Source organism: Stigmatopora argus, chromosome 22 (assembly GCF_051989625.1).
Source record: "Stigmatopora argus isolate UIUO_Sarg chromosome 22, RoL_Sarg_1.0, whole genome shotgun sequence".
NCBI lineage: Eukaryota > Metazoa > Chordata > Actinopteri > Syngnathiformes > Syngnathidae > Stigmatopora > Stigmatopora argus.
This window is the reverse complement of record NC_135408.1, coordinates 9,591,297-9,608,342: the sequence shown is the minus strand read 5'-3', so window position 1 is coordinate 9,608,342 and position 17,046 is coordinate 9,591,297. Positions and strand designations below refer to the sequence as shown.

General features: G+C 41.5%; 1 protein-coding gene across 1 annotated transcript; it reads left to right on the top strand.

The window, feature by feature from the left end:
- The first annotated feature begins 897 nt into the window (after positions 1 to 897).
- On the top strand, positions 898 to 16,803 carry kif4 (kinesin family member 4). The gene is made up of 45 exons (XM_077593069.1): positions 898 to 1,026; positions 1,429 to 1,570; positions 1,753 to 1,867; positions 1,959 to 2,149; positions 2,243 to 2,332; positions 2,431 to 2,597; positions 3,101 to 3,195; positions 3,281 to 3,400; positions 3,678 to 3,853; positions 3,951 to 4,012; positions 4,089 to 4,221; positions 4,339 to 4,397; positions 4,709 to 4,814; positions 4,899 to 5,000; positions 5,263 to 5,445; positions 5,567 to 5,670; positions 5,785 to 5,929; positions 6,259 to 6,369; positions 6,448 to 6,531; positions 6,663 to 6,755; positions 7,262 to 7,417; positions 7,505 to 7,602; positions 7,777 to 7,906; positions 8,019 to 8,189; positions 8,273 to 8,368; positions 8,441 to 8,488; positions 8,625 to 8,702; positions 8,826 to 8,951; positions 9,063 to 9,149; positions 9,235 to 9,453; positions 9,857 to 9,915; positions 11,991 to 12,063; positions 12,689 to 12,976; positions 13,382 to 13,484; positions 13,692 to 13,760; positions 13,834 to 13,884; positions 13,961 to 14,027; positions 14,110 to 14,217; positions 14,454 to 14,535; positions 14,830 to 14,956; positions 15,046 to 15,200; positions 15,464 to 15,588; positions 15,661 to 15,758; positions 15,895 to 16,044; positions 16,133 to 16,803. Exons 2-45 carry the CDS (start codon positions 1,448 to 1,450, stop codon positions 16,183 to 16,185), a joined length of 5,076 nt encoding a protein of 1,691 aa, XP_077449195.1. The 5' UTR covers positions 898 to 1,026; positions 1,429 to 1,447; the 3' UTR covers positions 16,186 to 16,803.
- Positions 16,804 to 17,046: the final 243 nt, after the last annotated feature.

The following is a 17,046-nucleotide window of genomic DNA, read 5'->3' as shown; positions in this document are numbered from 1 at the left end:
GTGCTGGTAAGTCATGAGTGTTTTGATTGCATATAAAGTTCAGGTTTCTGTCCTTGTCTTTATGTTAAATGGAGTCAACTGTTTTTGTCTTTGAATGACCTTTTTCCTCCAAGCAGAGTCGCTCATTCCCCATTGTTCACGGAAGGCTGAGTAGCCATTTCATCATCTAGGATAGGATGATTTGTCACCCTCTTACTTTCTAACAGAACTTTCTCCTCTGGTTGCACTTATATTTACCCTGAGCAATATTTCTTTCTCAGCACATATATCTTAGGGCATATATAAATAATACCAGGCACCACATACCAGGACCTGAAGTATTTTGCACTAAATGTTCCCTTCCTGGCTTGACAGCTGTCAATAGCACATTTGTTACAGAGTCCAGAGGTCATGGTCTCAAATCCGTCCGCTCTGGTCTTCCTTTCTGGAATAAAATTAATACTGTTCAAAATATAATACAAAAAATAAAATGGCACTATGACTGAAAAATGGATGATCGAGTCATTTTTTTGGCCAGCGAACGCCCCACTCTCTTTCTAAATAAAATACTAATAAGCATCATATAATATAGCACAACATATCGTGGCCCAAGTTGTTTTTTGTCCAAAATAATGATTAAAAATTGTTCATAAATATACAACATTCGACAAAGAATATGTATGCCTTAATAGATTTTTCTTTGGACTGCTTGATGTTAATAAATTGGTGATATTATTGAAAAGAACGAAGAAAAGAGAAATACACAAGAATTTGGTCAATTGAATATGCGTTTCTTAGTTTGTTTGGTTTGGGATTTTTTTTTCTGCGTATGCTGGTTCACATTCCAGTACAGTAGGTGGCGCTAAAGCGCCTGAAGATTAGGTGCCACCTACCATAAAAACAAGATTGCGGGGCGGAGCTAAATGTTTGAATGTAGCGCGACTGAACAAAATCTAATGCAAGAGCAAACTGCAGCCTACCCAGCAAAAACTACTTTATTTCTGGATACTTTTTACATTTAACCTCACCGGAGAATAAGGAATAAAGGTAAGCCAAAGTTTGCGAAAAGGCACTACCATTGCCAAATCTGATGCTGCACTAGTTTTGTTTGTAGGTTATGTTTTTCTGCAGTTGCCGACCGGTTGTGAATGAAATGCACTGGTAACTGACGTCCTATAAACAATGCCAGTTGGAGTTTATAGGCCTAACAAAACGAGCTATAAGTAATCTATTTGATATTTTTCGTGCTCTGCTTTTTTCTAAAACTGCTATTTTCCCCCAGTAGTCCAGTTGTTGTGTCACAGGGGTCTTTAAACTATCCGACAAGGGGCAGAGGTAGTTGCTGTATTTCATTCCATCGAACGTTTGACCAATCTGTTGTCTCACAAGTGGAATCAGATGGTGTTCATTTTTTTCCACCAGAAAACCCTCATTGTTCTTTTTTTTAAGGTTATTTGAAATCCCCATAATGGCCAACGAGGATGCAAAGCTGATACCGGTGCGAGTTGCCTTGCGGTGTCGTCCGTTAGTGCCAAAAGAAATTAATGAGGGCTGTCAATGCTGCCTTACCTTTGTGCCAGGAGAACCACAGGTCTGTATTTGTAGTTATATAGACTCAGCATATTGAATTCCCTACTTCTGATAACCACAATATCTAAGCTATGCATGTGCGTCGATATTTCTCGTTTAATTATTGTGAAAGCACCATATTTGTTTTGATTTGTTGTCATGCCATATAGTAAGTAGTATGTCCAATATACCTTGTTCTTTCAGGTGGTGGTTGGCACAGAGAAAGCTTTTACCTACGACTATGTATTTGATCCCACTGTGGAGCAGGATGAGGTCTTCAATACGGCTGTGTCCCCTCTCTTATGTGGACTTTTTAAAGGTAAATGTAGCTATTACGTACGTACAGCAGGAAAAGGGAGAAACGTAGCAAAGAGGTTGAGGTTATTTTTGTTCTATTTTTTTTCTGACAGGCTACCATGCTACAGTACTTGCATATGGACAGACTGGGTCTGGGAAGACCTTCTCCATGGGGGGAGCATACACATCTGCAAAAGAGGACGATCCATCTAACGGCATTATCCCACGTGTCATCAGGACAATTTTTGATGAAAAGGAAAAGAGAACCGACTATGAATCCAGCTTGGAAGTGTCTTATCTGGAGGTGTTATGAATCTTTTTTTTTCCTCATTGGATCAATATTTATTTGAGAGTTGGAAACGTTTTATCCACGCAGTTGTTTCCTCTTTCATTTTAGATCTACAATGAGGATGTGTTAGATTTGTTGTGTACAGCTAAAGATAGACTTGCTTTGAGCATTAGGGAAGACCCTAAAGGAGGTATCAAGGTAAATGTAGTTTTAAAAAAAAAAAGCAATGATTTATCATTAGGCACTCTCTGATGGTTGTTTTGTGTTCGCCTCAATGTGTCTGTCCATTTTTTCAGATCGTTGGGTTAACTGAGAAGCGGGTGGTCTCAGCTCAGCAAATGGTAGACTGCCTGGAGCTTGGCAACTCTGTTCGCACCGTAGGTTCCACGGCCATGAATGCAGCCTCGTCACGCTCTCATGCCATCTTCAGCATTACGCTTGAGCAGCGCAAGGGGAAAGACAAGTTAGTGTTATTGTACTTTGAAATTGGGATCACCGACGTGGTGCCGCTTGGGCTCCAGGCAGCCCGCCCGGCTCACAATAGTCGTCCACGCTTTGAGTGTCTTCAAGGTCGAAAAGCACTCTCGATAAAAACCCATTTACATGTAAATAATCAGTACCCGAGAAGGGTGGAGACCTTACTGCTTCATTACACCAAATACGTAGCTAGCAATGAATGGTATTGGGTGATGATGATGTCTGACTTAGGAGTAAAAATGGAGATTTCTAATTAAAGGGGTCTACATACCTGTCAACCTCTGCCGATAACTGCCCTTATAAATGATTATGATTCCCCTTACAAACCCCCAAAAAACCTTACAAACACCGTACGCGTACGGTGTTTGTAAGGTTTTTTGGGGGTTTGTAAGGGGAATCATAATCATTTATAAGGGCAGTTATCGGCAGAGGTTGACAGGTATGGGTCTACAGGAAATTTCTTTGCCTTATTTTGGTTTATTTTCGCAGACTTGACTCCATTGTTTCAAAACTGCACCTGGTGGATCTGGCTGGTTCAGAGAGGCAGAAGAAAACCAAAGCAGAGGGAGAACGTTTGAAAGAAGGTACGATATAGTGAACTTCGAAGCTGCTCCTAAGCATGATGGTGAATTGAATTGATTGTGTCTTGGCTCACATTTTCCCCCTCAGGCATCAGCATCAATCGAGGCCTTTTGTCTTTGGGCAACGTGATCAGTGCTCTGGGTGACGAAAGCAAGAAAAATGCCTTTGTCCCTTACAGAGATTCCAAACTCACTCGCCTGTTACAAGGTAGGCTTTGATTTTATTTTTAGCTCAAGACTCCAACACATCCTCCCTTCTCCCAACACGGGAAATAGCTGAATCGGTTCTTTTATGTGCAAAAACCACAGTTTGTATGTGAAAAAATAGAATAGATCTACTTCAAATTCACAGAAAAATCTGTAGTTTGTACAATCGTGAAGATCTGCAAAGGGAACTGAGTTTAAAAAGATTTGGAAAAAGCTGTTTTCTGCTTGACAACAACAAGACATTGTTTGCACATACTGTAATTGTTGTGCCTCATTAGATTCCCTCGGAGGCAACAGTCACACACTAATGATCGCGTGCATCAGTCCTGCTGACTCAAACTTGGAGGAAACCGTCAACACGCTACGATACGCTGACCGAGCTCGGAAAATTAAAAACAAGCCTATCGTGAACATCGACCCCAGAGCGGCGGAAATTGGCCGCTTGCATACACAGGTGCATGGAAATCATTACCAAAAAAAATTCGAATTCCAATTGTGATTTAATGAAATTGCCCAAATAGTCAGAGTTCTGACATTATTTTTATGAACAGGTTCAGGAGCTGCAGGTAATGCTTCTTCACGCCCGTGGAGGAGTTTCACCTGGGTTCACCGGGTAAGCTGCAAGTTTGGAAGGCTTTGCAAAAGCTCACGGTGTTTACTCCGTTTGTCTTATTTATCTTCGGACCCAGGCCAGAGACAAGCAAGACTATGAAGAAGTTGCTGGAAGAAAACCGTGGCCTGCAGGACCAGAACCACACATTGGGCAAAGAGTTGAGTGAGACTGTGGGACAAACTGCCCTCATGATTGAGAAGATCATTATGGTGAGTCGCTTAAAAAAAAATACAAAAAGTTGCCTCCGCGGCCATAAAATATTCAGGAAGAGATTATGGAGAATTGGAGGAAAAATATTCAATTTAGATATTGTTGTTCTGTTTCAGATGGAGAAAACAAATGAGAAACTGCTAGGCAAACTCCAACAATTTCAGCAACATGTGGTGTAGGTTTTCAAACATTTTCTTTATACTGGTTCTTCCTAATGTTTTGAATATAAACATGTCTCAGTTCCATTGATGGCGATAGAGGTCCAATCCATTTGGACTGGCAGAAAAAAACGTTAAAGATGAGCAAAATTTGGAAGAGTGTTGTGAGTAGGAATTTGACAAAGCTACTGTTTAATGATAAAAATGGCAAATTTCTAAAGCAACTCTGCTGCATCTGTCGATGCGCTATTACAGGTGGATTTTTTTGTTGAGAAGTGGGTCACATGGGTCAAGATAGCTCAAAGATGCCTTTGTTTTATACTTGCAGTGTAAATCTTCAAAAACTTTTCGAGATCCTCGAGGATCAAGAGTTGAAAGAAAACGATAAAGAAAACGTAATGAAGAACCTGCAAGACCTTATCTTGGAACTCAAGGTATGCAAATCACCACTAGAACCACAATAATAGATATTTTGTCCATCTACTTACTAATTATCCCTGACTGAAATATTCTATTAGAACGAGAGTTTAGGCATTGCTGACTCTATCGACGCCATGACCACTGAGGTGGACGACCCAGATGAATTGGGCAACGTCGGTGATACGAGTGCCTCCTCATCTGTGAGTTGACGTCTGGTATAGTTTGTTCATTCACCCCTCTTGGTCAGAGTGTATCATGCATCTAAAGCCATCAATGGCAGGCAAGGAGTTAAGAAAAATGCAAACATATACTAGTGTAAAATCAAATTTACTCCACGACAACCAATTTCTGGTAACCTGTGATAGCACAAAAACAAATATAACTGAGAATTGATAACTTAGCAATCAAATTTTGTATCCGAATGCAGTTCAGTCCAAATTGCCTATTTTTTTCATCACTAAGGATGCCAACGCAAATGAGGGAAAGCTCTCGCTAGATGGCTTTACGGCCCATCACGCACTGCAGCAGGCTCAGATGTCTAAAGACCTGATCGAGCTCAACAAAGTGTTGAGATGGAAGGAGGAATTGGTCAAAAAGATGTGCCAGAACGAGAGCCAGCTGGAGTCTGTACAGTCGGAGGAACAGGTGAGCAAAAGTTAATCCGATTGTCTTTGGGGGGAATCAATCGGCAACGTTGTACACGTGGCGACTTTGGTTCAGTGCCTTATTAACTGCATGGTCATTTGCCATTCTCGCCATCCTACAGAACAACTTGAATGAGCTGCAGATGACTGTAAACTCGCTGCAAAAGGAGAAAGAACAGCTTGTTTTGGCGCTTCAGTCTGCCAAGAAAGAAACCAACCAGGCCAAGTAAGCGCTCTATTTGCTCTTGAGGGCGGTTAGATTATACAAAGCATTCCAAATTCACGTGTAGCTCAAGAATCTGTTCGTCCATCTTTATCTGACTGGCGCATTTCCCCGTAGGCTGAGCGAACAACGGAGGAAGCGTCTGCAGGACCTCGAGGGCCAGCTGGTTGGCATGAAGAAAAAGATTCTTGAACAGACCAAAATGCTCAAAGTCAAAGAGTCTTCTGTTCAGAAAGTCAGCAAGCTCACGCAGGAAATACAGGTCAGGAACAATTTTGCGCAAATATACAGCCCAAGCAGATTTTATTTTTTTCCTATTTGCGCCTTTCATTAGACAATTACTACTGCAGTTTAATGTTTCTGCCACACGTGGTCTTTACTTGTACATTTCTAATCGGGGGAAAGACGGTCTCTATTCATCTATTAGCTTCTATTGACGGTGATAGAGCTCCTGATCCACCCAAGTTCAAATGGATTGGATGTCTACTCGTGATAAACACGTTTGAACTCACTGCAGAAGGATGAAAAGAGCCACAAAATGGGGCCTCTGTCATCGTCAATATAAAGTTACGGTCGTATTTTCTGCTGCAGGCAATGAAGTGCCAGCGTACGCAGCTGATGAGACAGATGAGGGATGACTCGAAGACATTCCAATCGTGGAAGAGCCAGAAAGATAGAGAGGTGCTACAATTGAAAGAGAAGGTACAGCTTCTGGTCTTTATTCGTCTACAAATGTACATACACCGGAGATGGGTTTTTTTTAATCGGTCAATTTTACAGGATCGTAAACGTCAGTATGAGCTACTTAAACTTGAGAGGACTTTCCAAGATCAAGCCAACGTCCTGCGTCGCAAAACGGAAGAGGTGAAATTTCTTCTTTCGCTTGTCTGTGCAGTGCCCGCAATAGAGAAATGCAGTTTGCCTGCCCTCAAATGTGAGGGGTACTCTCTCAATTCTAAAATATTCACAAAAGCTGTGAACGGTTTGACCAACAGGCGGCAGCAGCAAACAAAAGACTAAAAGACGCTCTCCACAAGAGATCGGAAGTCAAGAACCGTGGAAGTGAGGGAGCCGCTGCAAGAATGAAGGTAGTATTTTCCTTTTCCACCTTCTGACATGATCACAGGAAAACATTGACTGAATTTGTACTCGCGCTTAATGCCATGCAAAATTGAAAAATAAATCAAATCCGTTGCCGATATGCCACGATAGAATATCACATTTTTAATGAAGTTAAAAAAAAAAGTACAATTGCACCACCCCATAATCACTTTATATTTGAATGGACAATGAACTGAACTGCGACAAATGTTAAATGCATCAAGTAGTGCTGCAACCTAAAACCTAATTATCTAGCCCATTTTGTCCAAATGTAAAGCTATCTAATGATCTACTTAACCCTTGCGACTGTTTTTCAATTTTATGGCTGCTTTTCCGGAAATTAGCGTAATATGAATTAAATGAATTGCTTTATAACCAATGTCCATTGTACGGGACTAGTACTTGCGTTCATATTAGTAACGTAGTATTCCATTGTACTCCATCGGGACTGCACAGCCTAATTCATGTGAACCATGTGTCTTCTTGGGGTCAGAACTGGCTTCTCAATGAAGTGGAGGTTACAGTTAGCATGGAGGATGCTCGGCGTCACCTCAGCGACCTTCTGGAGGAGAGAAAACTCTTGGCTCAGGAAATAACTCACCTCAATCAGCAGATTGAAGCCGGGGACCGACCGGCTGCTAAAATCAGGGTGAGTTCTCTTTTTATTTGTGCTCTGCGTCATCAGCCTCGATACGACCACTTAGCCTTTGCTTTTTTTTGTAATTGGTGGCTTCAGCGTCGGACGCTGATCTTTTCTGAGTTGGAGAACCAGAAGGCGCTGGAGAAGCCTCTGTCCAATCAGTTGGAAAATCTCAAGACAGAAATGGAGCTCAGGTCAGTCAGACAAAACAGTAGCTCATCATTTGATTGGATGAGCGCTATTCATGCAATGACTACAAAAATCTTGTTCACGCCTGTGGGAAACGCAGCGTTTAAACGGGGGATTTCACTTAAGCGATCATCCGTTCGCCTTTCACCGAATGCTTTTGTAATGCTATTTCTCTCCAGGAACGCCCAGATAGCCGACCTTCAGCAGAAAGTAATCGCCGCAGACGGCGAAGGGCGAATGAAGCACCGCATAGACGCCATCACAAGCATCGTGGATGCCAAGGGTGCCGCCAGAATCCTGGTAGCTGAGGTGAATATTGTTGTCCTTCCAAAAATACAATTCGGAATTCTCTCGCATGGGGCTTACGCTTGAACGTTTTTATCATTTTTTTCCCCTCCCTCTCCCCTCCAATTTTTTTCAGCTTGTGTCGTCAAAGGTGGGCGCAGCTAAGCTGGAAAGTGAACTCCAACAGGAGAAAGCCAGCAGACAAGACTTGAAAAAAACTTTGGCCGATGAGCAAGCATTAATGTCCAGCATGGACGTGGAGCACCAGCAGCACCTTATGGAAATGGAGCAGAGGCACCAGGACAATGTAATTTTTATTTTGATTCATTTTCCCCCCCTTGCCCTCATTTCAAAAGATCCCCCTCTACAACAGTTGCTTCTCTCCCGCAGGTCCAATGCTTTATCGACCAGCTCAAGAAATACGAAGAGAACGAAAGAAAGCAAAAAGATGAGCGCTCCAAGGAGAAGGAGCGTCTGAGAGTTCAGGTTAGCTTCCAAACGCACAAAAAAAAAGAATCCGAACGGAAAGTACCACTGAATAATCTTTGTTGTCCTCAGGATGAAGAGCTCCAGAGACTGCGCACTTTATACGAGGAGAATAGACAGGTAATGCAAAGTTTAGTCCACGTGAGCGCTTCCTCTCATTGCCAGATGTTTGATGTCATTTTTTTTGTCTAAAGCAAAACGCAAAGTGATCATCAAAGACATTTAATCCATTGCAAAGGGTTATATTTTTGTTTAGCCACAGAAAGAGGAAAACTTGCATCCTGAGAAACTGGACAAGAACTGCAGGGTCTCAAAGAAGCCCAGGACACTTGGGGTAAGGACTCGCTTTATTGCTTGGAGGGTCTTTTCGGGGTATTTCAGGCATTGCTAAAAGTATGAAACATGCTTTTTTTCAGGCACGTTTTTGAATGTTCATACTTTATTTCTTTATTTCCAGTGCTCCTGTAAAGGCTCCTGTATTAACAACCACTGTGGCTGCCGGAAAGGGAAGTTGACGTGCAGCGAGAATTGCAACTGTGACCACCAGAAATGTCAGAATACGGATGAGCAGTTTAGTAACGAAGTAGGTTTTCATGGAGAGCGCTAGACGCCCAATCCATTTTCTCTTTTAACTGGGAAGGGGCCATTGAACGAATGCAGTGCGTATAAAAATTCTCCCTCAATTGTGTCCCAGGATGCTAGCTCGAATGAAGCCAATTCTGGAGATTCTTCCAGTTCAGACGTAAGCTTCTTCAAGCCGCTTTATGTCCCAACAACAAAGGTTCGTGGTTTCCCTCTCAAATGCCAGATACTCATTATCAATCAATGAAGAGCATAACGAAGGATTCATTTCAATTTTCTTTCAGGTGTTAAAGGAAATTGGAGACGTGGGCAATAACACCACAGACCTAAGGTTAGTCCGTAAGACCGAGACCATATTAAAAGATGAAGAAGTGGCGCCTGATCAGGAGGAAGATGGAACCATCATCAAAATCCTCAAGAAGAAGAAAAGACTGCTACCAAGTTCTCAGTATAGTTTTTTTTCTGACTGCACTCCAGTCATAGAAGAGCCTCCCTCCGACTCTTAAAAACTAACTTCCATTCAGTTGACGTAGGTCTGTCCTCTTATTTCCAGGGAAGAAATATCAATCGTTCGTTTTGGACTCTCCCCCACGACTTGTTAGAAAAGGACTAATGTTTTTTTTTCACTGCACAGAAGTTTGATGAATCAAAATGTGATTTTAGTGTGTTAATATAATAGAGATATTCCTTTAACTGTTAGTTACTGTATTTGCGTTGAGGACATGTTGAATAAAGCTGCTTCCAACTGAAATCATTTCTTCGTTCATTCTTTTTCCACTACAAAAGGTATAGTGTTATACCTTTTGAACATTTGAGGTACATATTATAGTTTAGATGCATGTATTTGTCCGTTTTTTTTTCTTCCTTTTGGATATTTACTTGTAATGATTATACGTTTCCTTGTAGGAAAATGAGCTCATCGAGAACGGCTCCGATTGGAGAGGTGCATGTGACCGGCTCAGCAGGTAATGGTGTTATCTGGTGTAAATTGCATCTGAAATGATGACTATCAATCCAAAGGTGAGCGAGAGAGACAGATTTATCAGTGTCACACATTATTGCTGTGCACATATTCCCTCTCTTCAAGACGTTGGACTCTGCACTCGAGCGTAGCCTTCCTTGAACTTAGAGATAAGATAAGTCGAGTCTATGAATGAATATGTACAACAATATGTAAATATGCATTTACTTTGAAGTATAACATGTTTCGACTTGTGTTTAGCGATGATGAAGATAACTGTTGCTTCTGTGTTTAATGTCAGTTTAAAGCAACTTCACCCTAAATACATAAACTCGTCTGTACATTCAGTTTCATTTTAAGTGTGTCGTATCATCTGATATCTCAATCTTTTTTGCAGGTACTGTTCTGATATTTAATAATTAACATCTGAAACACACCTCAAAGCAGTGCAACCGTAAAAACGTTGTAGATCTATCATTTCGCAACTATTATGGTGTTATTTGATTTTTGCTATTCATACAACACAGAAATCTTGACTGTGTTCATAACCTTGACATGTATTTCGATTAGTTTAAAAAAAATGGATGCCAAGAGTGAATTGTTTTGCAAATTTCATATAAACGACTTAACCTGGCTTTCTGCTTTATTTTTTAAATACCAAGAAATAGTTGCCATAAGAAATGTTAGTTTTTTTCTTTTACATAAAAAATAGATCGTAAACTAAGTGCACACACACACAAATTGTATCTTGCATTAACCATCTCTTGTCAAATGACCCCTCGTGGATGACCAAGTGAAGTGTTGGGAGGCCATTTTACAGCACAGATAAAGGAGATCTACTTGAATCCGGCCCTTCCCCATGTCATTCGGCGTAAATCAGGATGTTGAAGAGGGGCAGGGCGCGAGGCCCGTTAAATATTGACAGCCATTGTAATCATTAACTTCCTCTAACCCAATGTCTTTTAAACCGGCGCCTCTGCTGGTTTGACGTTCGTGCTCTTCCACGACTAACCGACACCAAAAATGCAGCCTGGCCGTTCCACTTCCACCTTGTCTGTCCTGAATTTAACCGTTTAATCTCTACTTCTAATCCGTCCTCTCTCTCAACCTATCTGCTGTGACCCAAACTTCAGTTGGGGGGCGTGAGAGCATCGTTCTACTTCAAACTTTGGCCTGCTGGTTCCCTTCTCGGTGAGTACAGCTTAAATTTAAAACTGTTTGTTTAACGTAATGGAACACCAACTAATGTGAGCAAATCATTTTTTTTTCTTTACAGGAATTTCAAGCAAGCGACCGAATGTTAAGGTTATTTTGATATTAATGGAATTGTTTTCCACGAAAGGAGACATTTTGTGGAAAAAAATCAGCTTATTGAATCTTTAATGAAAAAATAGTTTTCATACTATAATTTTTAATTTGATACATTCGAACTATCCACCAGTCAAGGACGTAGCCACCTTTCATGGTGTACTCTAAGTGAGTTATGTTTGTTTTGGTTGCATATTAGTAACGGTAGTTAGTAGTTAGTATGAGTCAAAAGGGCAATAATGGTTGTACGTTATTGTTCAGTTTTTCAAAAAGGTGGGTAATGAACTTTTATTGTAAGGGAAAGTCAATGGCATTTTCCATGATAAAACACATCGTAGAAATTGAAAATATTAGACAAACGCGAGTGTCCGCAGGAAGTGCAAGGCCTGCAAGTACACGGAGGAGACACGCCCCTCCATGTATGTACTGTTCACCTATTGACAGGCATCCTCATGATTGCCACCATAAAATCAGTGTTATCTAGTCAAGCTTTGGCCCTTGGCCGCACTGTTGGGTGATGTGGTCTAGTTGAGGCCGTAAAACTGTGGGGGAGGAAATTAACGGGTCAAAGTCACTTCCCAGAGGACCGTCGTGGAAAGCCGCCGAAATCCTGACTTCAGCTCGGCGATCTTTGAACTTTAGCCTTGGTGTGCTCGGTGCTGCTTTCAACTTGGGCCCAAAAGCACAGATTTGCTTGATGCAGCCAGGCTATTCTACCTGGATGAGACCTTGGTGCTTGCTGGGTGTAACAGCAACTCCATGTGGATGCAGGATTAAGTTCCAGTGGAGGTGCTGTTACTTGCAGAAAGTTACCACAGACAACTACAACAATCTCCGAGACCCAGTAATGTTGGGTTATAAGGGTGTTTGGTCAAATGACTCATGGGGCACAAGGTAATGACCTATGAATTGACAGCCAGTCGTGACAATGTCTGCCTGTCATTTCTGTAGGCCACTGCTGTGTTTGTCCTTCAGAACATAAAGTGGTTTGGTGCATCATCCCTCCATCATCGACGAACTATTATTACAGGACTGCAAGGGTACTGAATGTTGTTGTTGTTGTTCTGCATGTTTGTAATATACTGTACTCAATAAAGTCTTGACATTTTCGTTTTGCAGAATTTGTGTGGCTAGTTATGTGCTGCCATTGGGTGGACAATTTAGGCTCTAACATTTTTTATACTATTAAAATAATTTTATACAAGCTAACTAAAAAAATGATAAATAATAGGAATTATGTTCAACTGTACAAACTTTGTTCAACTATAACGCAAGTAGTGCTATATTATATATATATATATATATATATATATATATATATATATATATATATATATATATATATGCATATATGATATGCATTTATCGTTTATATAATTAGATTCTAAATATATAAATGATAAATGTATAATTATAGGTTTGGAAGCCGCCCGCATCTCAATTCGCGAAACAGTGACACCAAGTGGTAGAGCGGAAGCTGTTGTTCGCGCTTAAACGCTATTCCGGTTTGCAGAAGGGGAAGCATGGCATCGCCATCGGCATCCAACAGCGACATGGCGAATGCCAATGGACAAGAGAACGGGGAGCCGGTGGTGAAGCGACCGCGAGAGAACGTCACGCCACAGTCTCAGTTACGTTCTCACAAGGAGCCGGCCAACAAAGTGACCGTGGTCCTCGGTGCCCAATGGGGGGACGAAGGCAAGGGGAAAGTTGTGGACTTGCTCGCAATGGATGCGGACATCGTATGCAGATGTCAGGTACCAGCCGCGCTCTTACGCAACGTTACAACCGACCATGACATTCAAACGCCCTTCGAGCTCCCCGCATAACATGTAGACGTCAGAGAAAGTCGTTTCAGATCAGCAATAGTTAAACATTCGACTTCTTGCTCTCACTTCCCGGATGCCCCTTTAAGCTACATTGGCGTTAGCCTTGTTTGCTAACTGGTTTGCTACCATGTGTTCCGTGGCTGATCAAAGACGTCATGTTTGGGGTAAAATGTCAGTCGGGCCGCTAATCTTTCTCAAATAAAACAGCTTGTCACGCTGTGAATAATTTTCAGCGAGATAGTGATGAATTTGTTCGACGCCAGCCTGTTCTGTATGTCCGGGTACGCACCCTTCGAAATAGCGTATCTGAATAAAATGTTGTTGTTTTTACAGGGAGGCAACAATGCTGGCCATACTGTGGTTGTGGACTCAGTCGAGTACGACTTCCACCTGCTGCCCAGTGGTGTCCTCAACAAAAAGGCTACTTCCTTTATAGGTAAAAATATTATCTTGTTGTTCTGTAATTTAAGATGACTAACCGGAATTTTCAGGGAAGTGAAACACCATTTAAAAAAATCCAATGACCCTGACAGCACACACGCAATCCTGCACACTTACTATACTGACTTAGTCTTAACGATTTAATACAGGTTTTTAATTCATTATTGCGATGGAAGGTGTGACGATATTTTTGGGATTTCAGGCAATGGGGTGGTCATACACCTCCCAGGGCTGTTTACAGAGGCACAATCGAACTTGAAGAAAGGCAAAGGTAAATAAATAAAGTCTGTTTCAGTAAAATGTTGACGTTCAAGACAACACTTCATCATTGTTTGTCTCTGCAGGATTACAAGGATGGGAAGATAGACTTAAGATTTCCGATCGTGCTCACATTGGTGAGTAGAATTTTTCCATCTGAAATCTTTTTGGACGTGGAAGTGTCTTATTGAGGGTTCCTCGGTCCACCTCTAGTGTTCAACTTCCATCAGGCTGTGGATGGAATTCAAGAGCAGCAGCGGCAACAGCAAGAAGGGAAAAAGTAATTTTGCTTTTTTTTTATGTACCGGCACCTGAGTGACTTATTATTATTATGAACTCTTACCTATTTATCTTTGCTGCAGTTTGGGAACAACCAAAAAAGGTATAGGTCCAGCTTACTCATCCAAAGCGGCTCGGAATGGCCTGCGAGTCTGCGATCTCGTCTCAGATTTCAAAGTCTTTGAGGCCAAGTGAGTTTGCCTTGTTTAAATTGGGTTTAGCACTTTATAGTTGTACTTATTATATATGTTTTGAAGAAGATGAGTGGTCTCGCTTTCACTATTTGTATAAAAAAATAATCTGGGCGAGCAGATGTTTGTTTTAATTATCTACATACTCTGCAGTTTTAATAACTTGGCTTAATAACAAAATCACATCATTTTCTGATAGGATTTACCTTTTTTTTTTTCTTTCTTTTTTTCTTAAGGTTCCGCATGTTAGCAGAGCATTTTCTGGCAATGTATCCAAACCTCAATGTGGACATTGAAGGTGAACTAAAGCAGTTGAAGGTGAGATGTGATGTTAGATAGTTAGCTAATGTAAAGCTTTACGTAAGATCTTAGCGATTCGCTGCAGGACAAAAAAAAGTGAGTGAACATGTTAGCCTTTTTCTTTGTGTACTTCTGTTTATGTAGTAATTTTTGTTCTAATTCTATGTTTTCTCTATAGTGCGAATTTTCTTTTTTTTATAAACCTAACCCTAATTTATCTATGCCCCAACAATGAACATTATTATCATTAATAATAGCATATGAAATTTTCCAACTTCACAATTTAACATTATATCGGTCCCTTTTCCTTAGGAATATGCTGCGAGATTGCGCCCTCTGGTGACTGACGGCGTATACTTCATGCACAAAGCGCTCACTGGCCCCAGTAAAAAAATCCTGGTGGAAGGAGCAAATGCGGCACTGCTGGATATTGATTTTGGTAAGTACCAGGAGGTTTAGGGATTTAATTGTGCTGACTGATATAGATGCGTTTGGCTCCCTCATCTGATAGACGTGTGTCTCTCACAGGCACGTATCCCTTCGTGACTTCGTCTAACTGCACCGTCGGAGGAGTGTGCACCGGGCTTGGCGTGCCCCCGTCTCACGTGGGGAGAGTGTACGGCGTCGTCAAAGCCTACACCACCCGGGTGGGCGTTGGGGCTTTCCCAACAGAACAAGATAATGTGAGTTGGGGAAAGTCTTCATGTTTGAATTCTTTCTTTTGCTTCCCTTTGTGTTTGGGTGCACTTTGTTACCACGTGGGGGTTAACGCACCATCATAAGAGGTGGCAAAACAGCACCAAAACACAAAAAAGTGCTCAAAAAATCTGGAAATTGAGAATATTTAAAAGAACACTGGCTTGGCATTTGAATTGATCTCAGTGGAGATGAGATATTTGGCTGTGTTTTGATCGAGTAGAAGAAAACAATGGCTTTGATCCCACAGGAGACGGGGGCACTTTTACAAACGCGAGGTCACGAAGTTGGCGTGACGACGGGCAGAAAGCGACGCTGCGGCTGGCTGGACTTGATACTGGTCCGATACGCTCACATGGTCAACGGCTTCTCGGCGTAAGAGGCCGTCTCTTCTCGCCGTGTCATTTAGTTTTTTTTACCGCTCAACTCACAGCTTTGAATTTGCAGCATCGCCCTGACCAAACTGGACATTTTAGACACACTGGAAGAGATCAAAGTGGGAGTGGCTTACAACGTAGACGGGGAGCCTCTCCCGAGTTTCCCAGGTAAGTCAGTAAAATAGGGATATCCCAATTGTACATTTTGGCATGGGAGTCCGAGTCACCTGATTTGAGTCCCGATCCAAAACCTTGGAAATATATCGAGGTGAGCCAAAAAAAAGCTCATTTAAATTGTTCACAGCGAACATGGATGTTCTGACGCGCGTGGCTGTGGAATACAAGAGCTTCCCCGGGTGGTGCCGCAGCACCGAGGACGCCCGCTGCTTTAGCGAATTACCGTCGCAGGCACGGGACTACATTCGCTTCATCGAGGACTTCCTGCAAGTGCCAGGTTGGTAGTCACCCAGCGGCGCCACATTGGCAATTGCCTTGTGATGAAAAGCCCAAATACCAAATGACCTTTTGTTTTTTGTTTTCAGTGAAGTGGGTTGGAGTGGGAAAGTCCAGAGAAAGCATGATCAAACTTTACTGATCAGCGTTCCGCTCTCTTGAACACTTGAGAAGACGACTTCACTTTGCCAGTCATTTTTGATGTAAACTAAATATTTCACCAGCTGTGATCGCCGTGGAACATTTCTGTCTCGCAGGTAGCAACAATCGTTCCCAAGTCAACCTGTTCATCCCGGCTGATGTTCTCTGTGTTTTTTGGGGTTCAATTTTCAATTTCGGGTCTTAACCTTCACACTCTTGTCTTAGACTTTTGACATTTTTGAAGCAATTTTAAAATGTGTATTTGCCCTTTAACATCTCTTTCCACATATTTACAGTCTGGAGTTAAAAATCCAAAGGTCACCAAGGTCAGAAAATGGGTTACAAGCTTTGCTAAAAAAAAAAAAGGGCCATAATCCAGTAATTTTTAATCTATGTCGCTTGTTGTTAATGTGAATGTTCATGCAAGTATTGTGTTTTTCAAATTGAGGCTTAATACAAGGAGGAAAATTTCATTCAGAAACAACAGTTTTTGCACAAATGAGGAATTGGTCGAGTTTTAATTTACTAAACATGAATTTATTCATAGCTTTCCGACCACATTGTATTCCCATGTAAAAGTTGTGGCTTTCTGTCATCAATAAACAGAAACTTAAAAATCCTGTTCCTTTTTGAGAATTACATTGAGATCATAATTTTTTTCCTATATGTAGTTTAACTTCTTTCGAGAAATGGGTGAATTTAGTCATCTAATACTTTTCACCCTTCAAATCCTCTAAGGGGGGGCTCGTCTGTGTAAAAGCTTTCTGGCGTCTGGAGGAATTTGATTAAACCATAAAGTGGTTTCCTCGGGAGATCAATACCGAGGTGTAATCGAGTACAGTCTTTAGAATTCAGCTAATGT